This window comes from Diadema antillarum, unplaced genomic scaffold (genome assembly GCF_040938485.1).
Source record: "Diadema antillarum isolate AM-2024a unplaced genomic scaffold, OU_Dant_1.0 seq00001189_RagTag, whole genome shotgun sequence".
NCBI classification, from domain to species: domain Eukaryota; kingdom Metazoa; phylum Echinodermata; class Echinoidea; order Diadematoida; family Diadematidae; genus Diadema; species Diadema antillarum.
The window spans coordinates 463,426-483,102 of record NW_027271987.1 but is presented as its reverse complement, the minus strand read 5'-3'; the positions used below and the strand labels follow the sequence as shown (position 1 = coordinate 483,102).

Sequence of the window (19,677 nt, the reverse complement as noted above, 5' to 3'; positions counted from 1 at the left end):
TATATACTATAAACTACTCACTACTGCATCCGAGGCGTTCTTTGCGGTTTGCACGCTGTAATCGTTAACGGACTCGACTGCACATCCCCGCAAAAGACAACTTGCACTTTGCCCGTCGCGACACACCTCACAGACCGCTCTGTCGTGACCAAAATTTACTCTCCTAAACGCGCAAGCAGCAGGTGCCATCACATCGTGACCTACATGCCTGCGAGACAACACCCAGTATCGTATAGGGCGGAACAGTAGGCTTCTGAAAATGTGTCTCGCATATAGAGCGCCACCTGTGGTTTTGGATAAGTTTATAGGCCAGTTCTTTCTGTCGTCTGCTCACACACCATCCGTGGTTTTGAGTACGTTATCAGCCAGTTCTTTCCGTCTTCCGCTCGCTTGCTATAAGAATTGCACTTTGAAAGTTTCGAAAATGAATTGCAGAGTATTGTTATTGTGGTGTTTGTTCCTGTTTACATCGTTATTTGAGTGACAGTGTCAACCACGTCCAGGCAGAAAATCAGATGATGAGGGCGAAGCCAAAGGCTCGGCGAATGGCAAGAAGATGGACAGTCATTTGCGTGTCGAGGCAGTGGTGATGCTGGCATTCCAGCTGCAGTATTTCAAATCCAACCTACTCGGCGTTAGCATTCCAGACTCAGTTTTTGTACTTGTTGTAGTAGTGTGTGATGATATAAAAAGCAATGGATTGTACATAGGACTATAATCTTATCGATGATTGTTCAACTTGAGTTGTTTTCAGTTGCCAAATAACCTCTGTGACTCGGAAGTCATTCTGACTGGGACTGTAACAAGTCTCCCAATCTTGCCATTTCTGATGTATACATGCATGTATATGTTAATTACATTCCAGCTATTCCACTGCCAGTTGACCTATTCAGCATTCTGGTATTCCAAGCTGTAGTATGTATTGCATTTGTTGTAGTAGTGTGTGACTGTATCTAAATAAACTAATAATCTGTACATATTCTATGATCGTCAAAATTTACAATGCATAAGTTGCATTCAGTTGCCAAAGTATCCTCTATGAAAAGTTTTCTATTTAAACATTTTGTTAAATATCTACTTTGGAGAGTCATTGTACCTGAGAGTGTGACAACGTTTCAATCTTGCCATTTCTATAATCATTTATTTCACGATTTCACGGGTATTTCAGCTTTTTATCAGCAAGTATTTGTTTATCCATATAATTCCTTTTTTTATTTGATGCATTAGTGTGTAAAAATATTGTATGTAAATGTTCACTGTTACCATTAGACACAAGCAAATTCGGAATTTGTAATAGGCTGGGTTTTTGCTCTTTTTGTTCTCAGTGTCTTAATAAATATTCGCTAAAGATATTTTCTCAGCTTTTGACTAATCATAATGGAATCTTACACATTAGAGCCTTTGAGGGCAGATTTAGAAACATATAATATGCATTGCATTGTCGAAAAGGGCATTATCAGTGATGGCATATGACGCAATACTGTCGATGTGTAATTCGAAATGCTGGCATCATGCTGGCAACCTAAATCTAAGAAGTGAAAATTGCCATCTTTTCACAATTTGGTTTGGTAGCTAATCTATGTATAACTTGAGTGTCTCGTGTCAGTGTGTTGTTAATGCGTGATGTGCGAGTGTCTTGTATGTTAAAACCTCTACAATAGTATTTGATATACCAAGCAACTTTTCCTTATCATAGTGACTTGTAAAATGTTTGTACACTTAATAATCACAATAGGGATGATCATTTCTGTATATATGCAGGATATTTTGTGGGGTGTTTTCGAGAACAATCATGTGCAATAAACCGCACATTACGTGGAGCAGATACCAATATGTATAGGCCTACACGTCAGGTCCTGTTTATGTGAGCAGTTCTTTTCGTATCATTTATTGTTGTTTCTGTTTGGTATAATGTATCAACAAACACCTTCGATACTTATTTGTTCACCATTAATCATGGCTAACTTTGCAAATGAGAAATAAGGAAATCATCAAGAAAGAAAGCAGAGATTAATAAAAAGAAAAGTGAAAGCATGGGGAATGAAGTTTGCATTTCCAGATAAAATTGAGGATTTTACCATACAAGCAGTAGATACCTCACCGATCAGAAAAAAAAAAGAAAGACAATAAAAATGATGAAATCACTTTCCTTCGCTGCATCAGTGGCCACCATCTGGGGTTTCAAAGTGAAAAACCACAGAGGACCTTCCTCATCTTAGGATGTAAAACAGTCAGGAATGTGCTATAGGCAAAATTGAGCAAATAAAAGTCCACCAAAAAAAAAAAAAAGAGTTACAAGCCAGCAAAACCGTTACATTGTTTATGTAACAATACAGTGTTAGGTGTTGAATTACTCTGGGGATGCTACCTGCCATGTAAAGTAAAAATCTTTTCAAGAAGATGTAAAAAATGTGAACATTACGCCGCCCTCCTCCTCCCCCCCCCCCCCCCCCCCCATCCGACATAGCAAATAAAAAGAAATAATTCATACATTCACCTTCTAATATAGCATTGCATCAGCTCTGTTACTTCTTATTCTGGAGAAGATTTGGGTGTATTTTGTTCAAACAGTCCCGTATGTTGAGGTCTTTGGATTTTGGTGCCCCTTCAAACATTACCCAGGGATGCTATCTCCCAAATTTAAGTTTAGTTGAAATGTATATGTCATAATTATATTTTTCAAGAAGATGCTGGAAATGTGAAAATTCCACCTCCCCCTACCATGGACACGCCTGGATACCGCCATAATCTAACATGAAGCTTCTAACTTAACTATACTATTTGCCTAGCTCTATCATTTGGTTCTTATTATTGAAGAAGGTATACAAAAAAAAAATCCATAATTTCTTATGTAATTATTTGCACATTAATCATGGTAATGCAATATATTTTGATAATAGAATTATTGTGCACATTCATTCTTTTCTTTCCTTTAAATCATGTACATAGTAATCTGATATTTTCTGAGATTTCGCTGAACGCTGAAAATGATTTTGATTCATAATAGCAAAATATGTTGAAGAAAAATGAATAAATCTTACAAACAAAATAAGAAATACATTATGAAAAAATCGTAATTGTTCTATTTATCGTTGATTTTGCTCTTTTTTTCTTCATTTTGTTCTTTTTCTTTTAATGTATCAAACCTATAGGTCATGTCTGCAGCCCCCTTTCTATTATATTCTGAAGTACAGGCATCTTGTCCTTATATTGTCCGTGCTCGTATGTCTCGAGATGTGGTGTGCTGCATTATTGTAGTAACTATTTTCATTCCTTAGTTCTTTGTGCAAAAAGAAGAAGTTTGTTTCCTTTCTTTTCCTCTCTCCAGTTGCCCTCTAATCTATTTCTTTTAGAAAGGTTATACTCTGAGGAGTACATGTCAAGCTATTGCTTTCTAGTGAACTCCTACGTTCTTCAGTACGTGTTATTAATCTGTAATAGTTTGACATGAATTTTGTTATTTCGTTGGTGACAAGGTAAGGTCCTTTGCCTTTAAGTAGTTTGTATTCTTTAAAGATTTCATTTATATCATGTTGAAGAACAAGTGAATTGAATTGAATTGAAATGAAATGAACGTTCTTGATGATGACAAATGTATTATTTATCATGATATACCGCTAGTTTGCAGGCACACACCCTTGTTGGTCGTAAATGAGTCTGCACCACAGGACCACTGGCACTGAGCCTCTCTCCCATGGGAGATTGGCACAACGAAATGTGTGCTCGACCGCTGCATACGCATCGCTCTGACACATTTTCAAAAGCCTAGGCATCGAGTTACACTTTAAGACCGTAACAAGCGTTTACAAAAATGAAGCGACCCCGGGAATCCCCGTCCAATCTTTTTGAGTGCACCTAGTCTTTACCAAAGATATCTGAGCACTCTGCCAGAAAACTTTCAGTCATTCATACGAACATGTGGTATATTTATATCACACATTTTCTTTTATTCAAGTCAATCTAATATTTTGCGTGACATGATCTATTTAGAAAGGAGGAAAGGAGGAATTATGAAACTCTTTTTAACAAATATTTGATAAAACGACTGAAATGTAATCATTATCGTGCGCATCATGCAAGCATGGCTGCCACAAAGAGAACAACGGACTGCGACGATGTCACGGGTTCACCAGCCAAGAAACGTGAGATGTCCGAAGACGCACATGCCCCAGAAGAGTCGAAGGCTTTGACATCATTTCAAGGGTTCAAAGTCATCAAAACTTTGAAACAAAATCTTTCGACAAAATCGATATGTTTGCTTGCAACCTTGGACACACAAACAGCAGCAGCTTCACCTCCCCCAGGAATCGAAGAAACAAGTGCCCGGCAGGTCCCGCCGCAGCATGAGGGAGGAAGCGAAGCAGCAGAGAACCCGCACAAAGACGGCGGAAAAGAAGCCGTTCTTCTTCTCGAAAAGAGTGCATTTTCTGAGGACACGTTATCAAGTCTGATGTCATCCGATACGTCATTAGACCGCACCATGCAGAATGACATCTACGGAATCTACAAAGGGTTTCCGGACAAAGCCAATTGTGGTAAATAGATCTTGTTTTATACCCTTCCCTGGCGAGGTCTATTCACAGCTCACAGCCCAGTCGCTGTACGTAGGTACGTCGCACAGCGTACTTACAGCGTCTGGTCGGGCTAACCCTAAACTAGACAGTAGCAGTACCTATCTAGACCGACTGTGCTGTGACTACCTAGTACCTGTCTCTTCACGGTGGGCTTTTTATCTGACGTTGGGACATGTATCATGGTCAGCCCCACCCCCCCCCACACACACACAAACACATATGTCCCAACGTCAGATAATAAGCCCACCGTGAAGAGACAGATATCATCATCAGTCTCGACCCTACCTACTAAACCTAGACGACTTGAGCTAAGCTGACGACAAGCAGAGTGATACAAGTCCAGAAAAGATTACGACAAAATGCCAGATAGGAACAGATCAAATCCAGAGCTACCAAGTCTCACGCATTCTGCGTGAGACTCAAGCATGTAGGCCCTAGGCTAGGGTCTGTCTCATGATCTCACGCATGGCACCCATTTTTCTCTCGCATTTGGCGAAGTCTGCAACTTGAGCCTATAATATAGAGCATAGCTCAAAAGATTAAAGTAATAGTTGCAATTGAAGGTATATTTCCCTTACGTCTTTCAAAATAAGTAAAAAATGATCACTTAAGTATGCACCTGATCGCACCATTAAGGGCTAAAAATTGAAAAAGCTCCCTACCGTGGGAGGCCACAGGGGGAAAAACCCCTCCTACACCGGCGCTTGCGCGCACCGAGATGCCAAGCTATGCCGAGTCAAGAAAATCTCACTCATTAAAATTTGTTGAACTTGGCATCCCTGCAAATCCCACATTAGCAAAACTTTTGCATGAGTTGATGCTAGTATTATTCATTAATGCACAGTCTAGATATCTCAAATTCCAAATTCCACTAAATCACAGGAAATCAATTTATTTGTTATAGAAAAGATCTACATCATTACCAATCACTAGTATAAATTTGAGCCAAATAACACATCAGGCAATGTTTTGTTTTATTGCATTACACTCATATTCAAGTTATGAGATGACTAACTTCAGTTTCTTTTACTATTAGGTGATACTTAAAATGTACAGGTGGCAGGTTATGACAGTGACAGAGCAGAGCAGCTGTTGTAAACTCTATATGTATGATCTTTGAACTTTTATACCATTGCTTAGTGATGAATGGACACCTGTGGTATAATCTGGCAAAAGTATAAATTCAGCCGTCAGTCTTATAAATTGTGACCCGCTACAACAAAAGGATCCTAAAGTCACTGACGGCTGAGCCGAGAAAATCCAGTTTGAACTGACATCATCAGAATTGGTCAAAACAATCAGGATTTTTGTTTTTGGCATAATTTTGTAGTCTAATGTTTTGTCTATCATCTACCAAAATTTTGAAGCTAAATGATCAAAGGAAAGGCAAGAAATCAGCTTTTTTCTGGGCCATAATTTTCTGACTTTCAACGTAACAGAAACGTCTCCGAAGATTTGGATTTAGCGCCGGAGCTAGACTCCACCCCTAGCAACGAGGGAGTGATCTTATTGGTCAGTGCGTGGCATCCTGATTTCTGATTGGTCATGCATAGACCGCTGGCGCTAAATTGAATGAACATCGCGGAGGTTGCTAGGAGCATGCCTTCTATTGTCAAACGGTGGAAACTGTCTGGAAACTGTAGCGTGGGAAGGAAAACTTTGAAGGCTTTTTTCTCGAAATTCTGATTTCCACAACCACTTGATATGCGCTAATAAAATCATCGATATCCCCGCAACTGAGTACTTTTATGAGTTATGCTATATATGAAATTAAAGTAGAAGAGTATGGGAATAATGTCATGTCATTTCAGAAAATTGTCCTCTGACTTTCGGATCCTTTTGTCGCAGTGGGTCACAAGTGATGTATCGACGGAGGCTTAGGTTTTACACATATGATCAGCTATACAATTTCCTAGGATACTATCCCAATCTGAGTAATCAAATCACTTCAGCCGTTAGCTCTCTAGACTCTACTTATCACATTATCAGTTGCACTGTCCAAACCTTCATGATCCATAGTGCCACTAGTATTGATAGAGACAAAGAATAAGATAAATGTGGGAAATTTCACCACACTCCACTTTGAACTTCAGACCAGTCAGTTAGAGCTGACCATGCAACCTACTTTGGTATTTGAATATGTTAAGGAGTAGTCAATACACACAAACAGATATACTTCCGTTACTTACTTACATTACTTACTGCACTGGGTTCAGGATCCTGCAAACCGCCCCCCCCCCCCCCCTTAAACACACACACACATAGCTGAGATGTACTAATTGTTCACCTCTATTAAAACAAGTTTACAACAAATGATCTATGACCTTTAGTACAATGAGGAATTGGTAAGGGGAGCTCTATAAAAGTCCTGACAACTAGTATGTGTTCTGAGTCCAACTTTGGTACGACTTGGAATCTTTCTAATATTACACAGGATGTTATTTTGGGCAAGTGCAGTTATTACTGATTATGATGTGTAACATGCTTGATTCTCTCTTTGAACATACACATGGTGGGGTATAAAAAGTGAGCATTTGAATAAATCATACTAGATATACATAGTGCTTAGATTGCACTTAACACTCAATGCTTTTAGAGACTGTACCAGAATGACACACACTAATTTACACATTGCATTATCACCATGTTTGTCTCTTTATCCATTTCAAATGCTTAGACATCAAGGCAACTGTCATCTATCCAGCAACGGAGAAACACATCCAGAAATACTCTTTTCAAGAACCACACCTCATCATTGAAAGCTACGAGGATTACAAAACCATCACAAAGCCCCACTTAGATCAAATGCAGTTCAGTATACAGGTAATGTCTGTTTTCTCTGTGAAGAATTCTTTGAGTGACGGAATAAGATCAAGGTGTGTTTTCTTTATGTTCTATAATATCCACTCCATGCCACCCCATACCCCAAAATGCTAAAATTCAACCATGCTATATTATCGATCATGTTTCTTAGTATTCGAAGTCAGTGAAGAATATTAATCATAACTGGCGTAAAGCAAAGGTGACATGGTGCATAAGTAGTATTCTAACTTAAGGGGGCCAGTCTGGTAATCAATTTTTTTTTCAATTTTTATTTTTTTTTAATGTTTTATGGTGGTTTGATATGTGCTCTACAACATCCAGTTGTTATTTTTGTGATATAAAATTTGTTAAACTGTATTTTGAGGCAAAGAAAATGTAAAATCAAGCTAAAATGAAACTGGAAGTGAATATTTTTGGTCAAAATTGACCCAGATTCAGTGATTCTGTGATCAGACTGAGATGACAGCTGATCTGTATGCTGCCCTCTCTTGGTATGTAGCGGTAGGTCTTTGTTTACTGCTAAGATGGCTGGCCTCCATGATGGAGTATTCTTGCACCGCTGAACTGGCAATTTTACCTGCGTTTTACCTCATTCTAGATCAATTTATTTCTTGAAAAGTGAGTTTTGAATAGGTAAGATACTAAGACAAGGAAAGAGAAAGGTTTTCCAAGGAGTCCCAAGCTGAAAAGGAGGAAATATGAGCCTATAATTTGTGATTACACAACAGCTGAATCGAGTGACCTGCCAGATGACCCCACCGTTGTACATGTAGAAACTGACTGATGGAATTCATTCACTTCCATGTAATTTAGTGGGAAAATGAATCAAAATGTGATGAAATGCAGTTCAAACTGTTATATATAACTGTCATAATGTTGACAGTGATATAACTTGTCAATATAAGACCCCAGGGGCAGTTGGAAGTACCAAAATAGTAAAAAATATTTGTTTTAACAAGTTTCTTAATGTTTTCCTTGACAAAATGCTAATTATCTCAAAAGTCTAAAATTTGGGACAAAAAGCACTTAAACTTAGAAAGTAATGGAAGATTAAACGAGAACTTACCGTTTGAAGTTTAATAATATTAATTTTATGAGTAACTGGAGGGTGAGATTACGTCATATATGAGATCCCGCTAGTGCGCGCGCCACTCAATATTAGAAGCAAGAATGTGACCACTGATGTAGGAAGATAACGAGAGATTAAGTTACCGTTTGAAATTTGGGGGAGGGTGAGGCGGGACGTAATCTCACCCTCCAATTACTCATAAAATTAATATTAAACTTCAAACGGTAAGTTCTCGTTTAATCTTCCATTTTATATCGTAATTTCGTGAGAGATTACGTCATATATGAGATTTCGAAGCCAGTGGTTACATTCTCGAGGCAACCCCCCCGAAAAGGGGTAGGCAGCATACCTTAGATAGAGGTTCCATTGCAATTCTCATTCAGGCTGAATGCTGCATAGATATTGTGTCTCCAAGAGTTCACAAGTTCAGGCAGTTCAAGACACATCTGCTCAAATCTTAGGGCTTCACAGTCTATTTTTTGATAATTGTTTCTACAAAGTTTTTCTCAGCAGGACAGGTTCTTTCGTTGGCCCAACCGGCTTGCGCAAGTACACCTGTATCTTAGATACTGGGAAATTTCCCTTAATGGCTGCGGAGGTAGACGCTGCCCGAGTAGAGTGCGCCTTGTAGATCCCTGTATCAATACCCGCAGCCTCCAAAACCTCCTTAATCCAGCGAGCGATTGTTTGAGAGGATACCCTGTGATACGGTTTCTTGTAGCTAACAAAAAGGTACCGTTCACTAGCTCTGATCCTGCGGGTCCTTCCGATGTATTCCTGCAAGTACCTGACCACACAAAGTCTCCTGTCTGGTGGGTATGCCTGGAGCTTGACAGTGTGTGAGTAATTTCCAGGCTTGCTCTGTTTTAGGAGATCATGAAGGTGAAAAGTGACTGCATTCTCTCTTAACACCATATCATCCAAGCTTAGGTAGTGTAATGATTGAATCCTTTGTGCTGAGATTAATGCAATAATCACACACAATTTAAGCGTCAATTTTTTCAGGTCCAATACGTGCGCTGGGGACCAAGAACGAAGAAAATTGAAAACAAGGTTAACGTCCCACGTTTCCATGTATCTAGGCTTGGGTGGGTGTAGCTGAAAGACTCCCTTCATAAACCTCTGGATAAAGGGATGGTTTCCAACTGTAAACATAGTATCTCGAAGTATCACAAATGAAGATAGAGCACTCCGTGCTAAGTTTATGACACTGTAACCTGCCCCTTTTTCAAAGAAAATGTCACTCAGGAATTCCAGGACAGCTTGAACATCTGAATACAAGTAGTTGCTGCATTTCTTGTCACAAAATGCTTTCCATTTGTTTATGTACACTGCATACTGTTTTTTAGTCCCTTTTCTCCAAGAGGAGGCCATTACAGCAATTATCCGTGCATTCAATCCCGCATCTCTGAAGGGGTTGCACAGAACCTGCAAGCAAGAAGATCAATCTGAGTGTGAAGTGGGTGAGGAGTGTTAGAAACTGGCAATGTTAGTAAGGATTCACTCCTATGAATAACAAGTGGTTTCTCATTTATCATCCTGTTTAGGAGAGGAAACCATGGCTGGCTTGGCCATTTTGGGACTACTAGTATCCCAGCTGCATTATCAGATTTGATTTTTTGAATGCACTTAGCAACTAAGCAGAAAGGAGGAAATGCATAAAAGTACCACTTTCCCCAATCGAGAGTAAAGGCATCAACAGCCTTGGCATGTGGGTCGGGCAGCCATGTGACATAGTTCTCTACCTGCTTGTTAAGTCTGGAGGCAAATAGGTCTATTTCTGGTGTCCCAAAACGTGAGGTTATTTCTTGGAAAACTGTGCGGTCAAGCATCCATTCTGTGCGGTCATTGAAATTTCCAGACATGCGGTCTGCCTCCACATTCAGCTTTCCTGGCAAGTGTGCTGCTGTGACCCAAATTTTATGAGTTTCACACCACTGCCAAATCTCTCGGGCTGCCCGATCACAGTCAAGGGATTTAATGCCTCCCATGTTGTTAATGTACGCAACAGCAGTACTGTTATCTAGCCGTAACAAGACATGAATGTTTTGTGAATTAGAACAGAAGGACTTGAGTCCCATGCCAGCAGCCAGGGTCTCCAGATAATTAATCTTATTCTCCCTGGCTTTTTGCAGCTCGTCTTCATTCCATCTACCCCCTGTATGGGTGGTATGATCAGATGCCCCCAGCCTTTGCCACTGGCATCCGTGCACAATTCGAGCATAGGTTTAGGGTGTCGTAAGGGTGAGAAAGCAGACTGCACATTGTCTATCCACCATTGCAGCTCTCGTTTTGCTTCCAAAGATAGGCTCATTTTTCTGTTAAAATGCCCCTTATTAATTTTGAGTGCTTTGATTTTGTCCCTTTCTAAAGCCCTGTAATAGAGCTGTCCATATTGGACTGCGGGAAATGATGCTACCATTTTCCCGATAATTCTAGTCACCTGCCTGATACTGGGGTTTGCTATTGCATATACTATGCATAAGTTCAGTGCACAAGGACTGTATTTCCTCTGATTTGTTATCAGGCAGTCGAATTGTCATGGTCTGAGTATTGAGAATGAAACCAAGAAATTGTATTTCTTGAGTGGGGCATAGTACTGATTTATCTGGGTGTACCAAGAACCCAAGTTGTGCAAGGATGCTAGTGGTTTCCAAAACCGTTTGCAAAGTTTTATTCTCACTTTCTCCAATAATCAGTATATCGTCAAGGTACCCAATTACTACATGCCCTTGCTCTCTCAGTAATGTGAATGCAGGTTTCAGTAGTTTAGTGAACAACCTTGGCGCCGTGCTCAGGCCATTAGGCAGTACTTTGAATTGCCAAAGTTGATTTTTCCAGGAGAACTTTAAGAACTTCCTGTGTGCTGGGTGCACAGGTACTGTATAGTACGCGTCCCGAAGGTCGACTGAAGCTAAGAAGCTATTTTCTGAAATGAGTTCAATAGCAGTATGGATATTTTCCATCTTAAAATGCTGGTACTGGAGATGTTTGTTGAGATCAGACAGGTCTAGGATAACGCGTGTACCCCCATCTTTTTTAGGCCGTGTAAAAATATTAGACACATATTCTCCAGTTTCCCTCTGGCACTGTTCAATTACTCCTTTGTCACGGAGTTTAGAAATTTCGAGATCAATATCAGCCTCTTCGGCTTTATCACATCGAAAAAGGTAAGGGGGTTTAGTTCTAGATGGTGCACCCATTTCTTTACTGAATTCAAGCCTGTAACCACTTACAGCATTTAGCACATGTGGGTCTGAAGTAATTTTGCGCCACTTTGGGAAGAATTGCTTCAGTCGACCTCCTACCACAGGTTCTACATTATCATGATGACATAGCTTTGCATGATCACTAGAAAGGGATGTTATATTTACCTCGTCAGTTGAACTGGAGGTTATCGTGCTCTCTTCATCCCTGAGCCTTGCTTGCTCCCGCAGTGCGGTTGGTGCTGGCTGGGATGTGTGAAGGTGTGGGGAGCTAGCGGCTTCCCCCTCCCCTTGGGGCGCTGGCCTAAAAAAGCATGGCTGGTAGCTCCAGTCCACGGTCCTTTTGCACCTGTAGGCCTAGTCACATCACTTGTGCTTGCACGAGATGTAGTCCAGCCCGCGTCGCGGTACTGTTGGGGCAAATTCGAGCTTCCTGATGTGATCTTGCTCCTGCCCTTGCCATATGCACTCCTGCCATAGTCATATGGGCTGAAACGCTGCTTTTTGTATTGTCTGCTATGCTCACTCCTGAGGACACCCTCAATTGCTTTTTGTTCATCTCTTATGTCTTTCATTTGCTTTCCCAGGTCGTCACCGAAAAGGAATTTGGAGACCAGTGTAGAGGGCTTGCAGAGATGTTGGAATTGATAACCATTGTCTGGTTTCATGAATTCCTTACGTAAGGAATTTAGCTCAAAGTTTGCACTGCACAGAAGTGCTAATGCATCTTGTTGCTGTTCAGTAATATCCTGTGCTGACACTATATGTATGTAGGCATTGATGCCTCTCGTGAGATTCTTTTGGAGTCTCTGAAATTTGAGATCTCGTGTCTTTGAAAAGGCAGGTAGCCCATTCCAGATTCTTTGGTTGACTTTTGGCACATCCACCAGCTCACAGTTGCTGGGAATGGGGTATTTAGTGATCGTTTCATCTACCACTTTGGGCTCAAGCTGGTGGGTCAGAAGGTAGGCTGTAGACTTAGCAATTTCTGGGTCAATGGGGGAACCAACTTCCTCAGCCACAGCAAATTTGGCTGCAATGTTTGGAACTTTTTCCACTACAGGAGGGGGAACTTCGCCTTCTTCAATATCAAATTTGTCATCCTGACAACTATCCCCTTGACCTGGTTGGATAATCACAGAGTGTTCATCCATATCTCGGCCCAGAAATGGTGCCGCATATTCATCATCATAATGGCAGTCAGTATCTGCCGAGTCTGAAGGGGAGTATTCAGAACGAGTCCTGATACTCTTTCCATTGCCACCCCCTTCACGGGCTGGTGTCTGCTTTGCCGACTGTGCCTCCACAAATTGAACAACCACAGCTAATTGGCCTTCAAGCTTGCCGAGTCTATCCTCCAAAGTTGAAACTTTAGAGGCCAGTTTGGCAGGTGGTTTCACTGTTTTGTTTGCACCGGTACTACCACTAGGGTTAGCACTGCTTGTAGTTGCAGTAGTACTATTACTAGTACCTGCCTTGCCAGCTCTAGTAGGCGTTTTACCTTTGGCTGTCGCAGTTTTCTGCTTTCACACTTGTGCGTGTTGTTCTCCGCGACCCCCGCCGGTGGCTGCCGGGGACGCGACTGCTGTCAGCAGCGGTGGTGCGGCTGCGCCGCCCACGTTTGGAACGTTGGTCGAAGACATAAATTCCGTTGCTGTTCAACTGAAGAATGATCGTAAAAACCAGAAAAAACCTGGCAAAACCTCCCGTTGAGGTAACTTTAGCTATTATGTCTATCCAACTCGAACAAAACTTAAATTTTCAAGTGCAATTCCGGCGAATTTTCCGATGCACAGAAATTCGCGTGTAAGCAAGATGGCGGCGACTAACGAATTGAGTGGTGCGCGCACTAGCGGGATCTCATATATGACGTAATCTCTCACGAAATTACGATATAAAATGATCAGATTTACCTTAAACTTGGCAGGAATATTTGTTTCTACACAACAAACAATCCTATGCGGGATTATTTGTATAGGTACCCCACACGCAAAGTTATTAACAAATTTCAAGTCAATTTCTTGATTTTCTTTAAGATATTATAATTATATGTAAATGATGAAAATTATGGAAATGATCACATAGGATTTTTAAACATACCATGTAGTATCAAACTCAGTTTATACTATTGAGATAGCTCAAGTACAATATGAAAAGTAGTGTGAAGACTATGCACTACAATTTCTTCTGAATATTAATGACCTTGAGAAATTTGCATGTAATTTGCATATATAATGAGATAATTACAAATCTCAATAAGTTTCAGATTCTCCAATGTCTCATCTTTCTAAATATATGTGACTGTGCACCTCAAAACGAACATAAAGTCGCACACACTGATTTTGCGTGAGGACTGAAAATAAGTGAATAGGGTCAACCTAGCCGAACTTGACTTTTTCATATTTTCTGAAAGAGCGGGTCTTCTTTTACATTATGCTAAAATTTGGTATCATAAAACGGGCAGGAAAGTGTGTTTTTTAGCAGTTTATCTCGAACAGTTTTGGTAGAATAGTGTGATTAGGTGTGTCTTTAGAATCCCTTTTTCATTTCTGAAAAACCTTGTCCACACTCTTCACTTTCAACTCCAATAACATTTGAAAGGATAGTGCTATTGATTTGAAAGTTGGCATCAATTATGGACAGAATGTGTTAATGAGGCATGCTAAATTTCAGTTTAATCTGATAATTCCTTCATTGTTGTTACTCTGGTGGTTTACTTCCTGTTTTTTGTCCCATTCATCGCACAGCCAGCACGGTTCGGTAAAGATTAAGCGCTTGAATAGACACTGTACTTCAGAGCCTCTTTTCTCAGTTCACACTTTTCCTGAGTTTGTGCTTTCTTTCCAATATTTAGATAGGTTAGGAGAGTCCATTTGATTTGAGTTATACATCATTTTAAAGCTTAAAGTCTGCTCTTTCAGAATATGGTCTTATCTAAAAATTCATGTCTGGCGACTTTTTGTTTGTTTTGAGGTGCAGTGTCACATATATAGTTTGCAAGAGTTTACTTCTTCAGGTAAAGATATACTCCCAATTCTTTAATGCCATGAGATTCACACCATTTTACCAGACTGGCCCCCTTAAGCATCTTTATGTCACATCAGATCATATCTTCTGTATGTGTAATTGGTTTAATAGCAAAGTTTGTATTTGTGTGACCTATAACTATCAAAAGAAAGTCGAATGTAAATTATCATACACAGATGATATAGATGAAATCTATGAAAATTTCTCAAAGCATGTAATGGAATCAATACATTCATTCATTTCCATCCTTCTAACTGTTCTTTTGTATGATCATGTATCCATGACATTCTGTCTATTTTTGTTTATTTCTTCTGCATCTCCCAATCCCTTTTCCAGTGGGTCTACAACATCTTGGAAAAGAAGGCAGAGGCTGACCGAATCGTTCTTGAAGATACAGACCCAGAGACGGGCTTTGTTATGCTTCCAGATATGAAGTGGGATGAGAAGCAAACCAGTGACCTCTATCTTGTCGTCATTGTCCGTCCTCGCAACGTCCGCAGCCTGAGAGATCTGAATGCCTCCCATCTACCACTGCTGCGCAACATCCAGGAAAAGTGCATTGTAAGGGATAAATTATATTTGACGGGGAAATCTAGGACAAGTAAAAGTTAGTCTAAAAAGAAAGGGCAAAATCTTATCAGCACTGCCATGAAAGTTTGATCGAAATTGGATGAAAATTAGCGAAGTTATGAAATTGTGTAATGAAATGTTGTCACCAGACAGTTCTTGAACTGTCAATATAAATATGCAATAGTGAATCACTAATGTCCTCCCCTCACAATTTGCCATTTAGTATGGACATAAAAATCATGAAATATTCAGTATTTTAATGAAATGCTATTATGCCCCATTCTCAAGTCTTGATACATCTGATTCATCATTATTTTGAAACAATTCAACCAGAATTAAATTACGTTTTACATTTATAGACCGCAATGACTGAATTTTTGCCATTTTTTCTGTACTAGATCAATGGAAAAGAGTGAGGTGATGACGTTATCAGCCCACTTATTAGCATATTCATTTCAATTGTTGAAGAAATGTACAAAAATTACTGAATTTTGAAATTCAAAACTTCCTTACTTTTAATCCAAATTTGTTCAATTTTTCACTGGTGTGCTTGTCATGTATTTATCTTTCTTTTCAGACAAATTTTTAGCTAGTCTGGAATTGCCCTTTAAAATAATGAATAAAAATGCTCATAGGCAGTGTCATGAAAGTTGTTTGATGAGGAAAGTAAGTGGTTAATGATGATTGTATTGTGGCCCTTGTATAAAATGACAAGTAATCAATCACCATCGCAGTCAGGGATTGAGATAGCCTCTGTTAAAGACGCTCCAGCTTTGTTGATTGCAAGAGGAGTAAGAAGAGGGTCATTGTCAAGGATCTATCAAGTCATTAGAAGAGGTATTATGTAGACTTGTCCAAATGTCTTGACACCAATGAATTTCCTTAAGTTGTCAAGTTTTGCTATCAGCATTTTGTAGCAAAAACAAAAACAAAGACAAAGACAAAAAAAAAAAAACCAACATGCAGCACCCCTCCTGAATTGACTCAAGCATACATGTTTTGCATTTATGGCCAATGAGTGAATCAAGCAATTTCTTGGGTCAAAGTGGCTTACGAATTTGTAGGAGTGGTGCAATGGGTTAGGCCTTCTCCCAATCTTGAATAGATATGATAATCATAATCACAGATCTCAAAATGCTCTTGCACCGATGTGCTTAGTTTTGGCTTACATACATGTAGCTCTTTGCTCATAAATGTCAGTGCTGTAAACAACCCGAGGGCCTGTAGATAAAGACTGAGGTAAAGCTTTACTTTTCCCATGGGATACACTAATTCCACACCAACTATAGGAAAATTTTTCACTTATTGCCTTCATCCATTAATGCTGTTGGTCGTAAGTCTTCCTGTTGTCCTATCTCCATATTTGATTATTTATTGTTATTCTACAATTCATTGACTCATTTGATGGGAATAGTGTAACTAGCTGTCAAACATTTTGTACACTGTTCTGAAAAACAAAAACAAAGATGCCAGATTTTGATAACACTCGGCTCACATGCTGAGACCCACACGAACCCTTTTTGCTCAGCACATTCTACAGCTTTGATAGACTGTCAATAGCAAAGAAATTATTGTATCTCATGTAGTATCTGCAGTTAGCTTGTATGTCATGCAGAAATGAAAATGTTCATCAGTTCAGCAGAAAAATATTGTATGATCCATAGAAGTGGAAGTATTTTTTGATGCTTCTCATCTATTTCAAAACCTAAGAATTAAGACTCTTTCATTTTGCTTAACTTTTACCTTTTTCTTAATTGAATGCCACCACCAGTGTGCATCTTCTAAGCTCATACAGTCATTACAAACAATTTGAGATGCACTTGACATTCATTGATAGTGCCTGTACATGTTTTTGATGTACCGTCGTAAAAGTTTGCTTTATTACCTCACCAAGATACTTTATTTATAGATTGATGGCTCTTGAATTCTTCATTATCAATTTGTTGACATTGATCCATGAGGTCTCTTTCTGTAATTGTAGTAAGTCTTTGCATTTATTGTCTAAGACTGAGTGATGCATACATATAAAACTAATTCTTGCAAATGCCTTATTAGCTGGATGCAAGACACTTAAAAAGTTTGTAGATTTGATCAGATTTGGCCTGTTTTGTTTCCAAACAATTAGAACTGCGTCACAGAGAAGTACGGTGTAGCAGAGGATCAGCTGAGGATGTATTTTCACTACCAGCCATCATACTACCACCTCCATGTCCATGTCACCAACCTTAAGTTTGATGCCCCAGGAACCCATGTGACCCGTGCCCACCTCCTCTCTTCCGTCATCGCCAATATAGAGCTGGTTCCAGATTATTATCAGCGAGTGCCGCTGTCATTTGTCCTCATGGAGAATAATTCCCTCCTCAAACGCTTCCAAGAAGCAAAGAAAGCCGATGTAAAGTAATGATACTGTAAAAGTGATCATTTCCCCGCAGGTAATGTTTTGTGCTTTACAGTGTAAGATGAATGTTGCATGTTTTTTATTCTGATGAATCAAAATACAACTAATATTACATATAATGAGCAAAAAAGAAAAATTGCATGCTTTTATTTTCACACCAGTTTCATGTTTCATGAAATGCCTGAACATTCCCATGTGGAAAAAGTATCAATTTGTTAAGTAATTGACGTTTATTAGACAGAAATCGATTAGTCTTTTTTATCCCTCAAGCTAAAAGTGATCATTTCCCCGCAGGTAATGTTTTGTGCTTTACAGTGTAAGATGAATGTTGCATGTTTTTTATTCTGATGAATCAAAATACAACTAATATTACATATAATGAGCAAAAAAAAAATTGCATGCTTTTATTTTCACACCAGTTTCATGTTTCATGAAATGCCTGAACATTCCCATGTGGAAAAAGTATCAATTTTTTCAGTAATTGACGTTTAATAGACAGAAATCGATTAGTCTTTTTTATCCCTCAAGTTTCCCAGGAAATTAGTTTCAGATGAAAGGTCTTGTAAAAAGTCCCAAACAAGTAGATCATTATGCCTGTAATAGTTTAGAAAAAAAAAAGAAAAAAAAATTAATGTTTTGCTCATACTATGAAGTGTGACATTGTGGATTAAAGAAATGGTTGCCATATCATAAGTGCATGGTTGAAACTAGATGTTGGGATTTTAAAGAAGTGAGCTTCAAAAACAAAACAAAACAAAACAGAAAGCATAGCAATCAAATGCATGTGCTGTACAGTAAGATTAGTAGGAAAATGCATGTTGCATGCTGGTTAATGATACCCTGTTATGTGATGTTGGGGTTAATGATACCCTGTTATGTGATGTTGCTTCAAAAACAAACAAAACAAAAAGCGTAGCAATCAAATGCATATACTGTACAGTAAGATTAGTATCAAAATGCATGTTGCGTGCTGGTTAATGATACCCTGTTATGTGATGTTTAGTTAGTTGATCTACCATATTCACTAGCAGTAAAGCTGCACTATTTTTAACAGAATAAAGCAGTAAATTCAGTTTCCATGGAAAACACAGTTTTCCCCAAATTGTATAGCTGCATAAATGTTTACTGCTAGAAAGGTAATAGATTTTTCACCCAAAATGTGCCTTTACATCCCTCAGAAGACTGCATTTTGGTTTGCAAGGTAGGCATCCATGGACTTTGGGATGTGTCAATTAGGAACTCTGATAACTCTAAAGGATAAGTCAGTTTTACAGACAATACTACATTCCCCAACAGTGACAATTTTGTTTGTTTGTTTGTTTGTTTGTTTGTTTGTTTGTTTGTTTGTTTGTATTTTTGTCATCAGCTATTAATTGCAGTTGTTTTTGGTGTCTATTTTGCAGAGATTAAACAAAATCTTTTAAACACAGAGCACAAGTAACATTGCATAGCCATAGCAGTGATGCCAATACAGTTACCTGCTTTATATTCATTACACAATAGCAGTATCTTGTGCTATCAATTGCATCAGTAACCATCCAAACATTTGTATTTTTCATGCATGCACTTTTACACGTAACTTTTATTCTCAAGTATAATGTATCAATATTTCCTACATGCATGTTCTGTCATTATGCATGCTATTATTCTTCAAAATCCTAACATGGTGCATGTGTCATATGATTCCTACCTGTCCTGTGAAACCTAAATTGAAACTGACACACACACACACAATTAAAGGTCCTGTTTACCTTTGGGAATTTTGATTTTAAAAATGTTTAAGATATCATATTTGATGCCTGTGTTTAGGTCTGTTGTATCACAAAACATCCTACCATATAAGATTTTCACAGTAAAGCCTAAAATATAAGGAGATCTCAGTGTTTTTTCTCAATAAACCATAACTGTAGATGGTTTAGTCTGGAAACATTCTTATTATAACTATTGTTCTTATTTTGTGTATTTAACAATAATTTACTTAACATTGATTACAGGGATTGAAATTTTTAC

The 19,677-nt window shown here is 38.9% G+C and overlaps 1 protein-coding gene across 1 annotated transcript; it reads left to right on the top strand.

Moving 5' to 3' along the window:
* The first annotated feature begins 4,099 nt into the window (after nucleotides 1-4,099).
* LOC139744563 (m7GpppX diphosphatase-like) lies at nucleotides 4,100-18,045 on the top strand. The gene is made up of 4 exons (XM_071654995.1): nucleotides 4,100-4,535; nucleotides 7,252-7,397; nucleotides 15,036-15,260; nucleotides 17,395-18,045. Exons 1-4 carry the CDS (start codon nucleotides 4,148-4,150, stop codon nucleotides 17,668-17,670), a joined length of 1,035 nt encoding a protein of 344 aa, XP_071511096.1. The 5' UTR covers nucleotides 4,100-4,147; the 3' UTR covers nucleotides 17,671-18,045.
* Nucleotides 18,046-19,677: the final 1,632 nt, after the last annotated feature.

Coding starts and splice junctions, on each gene's coding strand:
- LOC139744563 (XM_071654995.1), top strand. CDS start 4,148: ATGTCCGAAGACGCACATGCCCCAGAAGAGTCGAAGGCTTTGACATCA. Junction 7,398..15,035: donor AAATGCAGTTCAGTATACAG/GTAATGTCTGTT, acceptor TCCCTTTTCCAG/TGGGTCTACAACATCTTGGA. Junction 15,261..17,394: donor ACATCCAGGAAAAGTGCATT/GTAAGGGATAAA, acceptor CCAAACAATTAG/AACTGCGTCACAGAGAAGTA.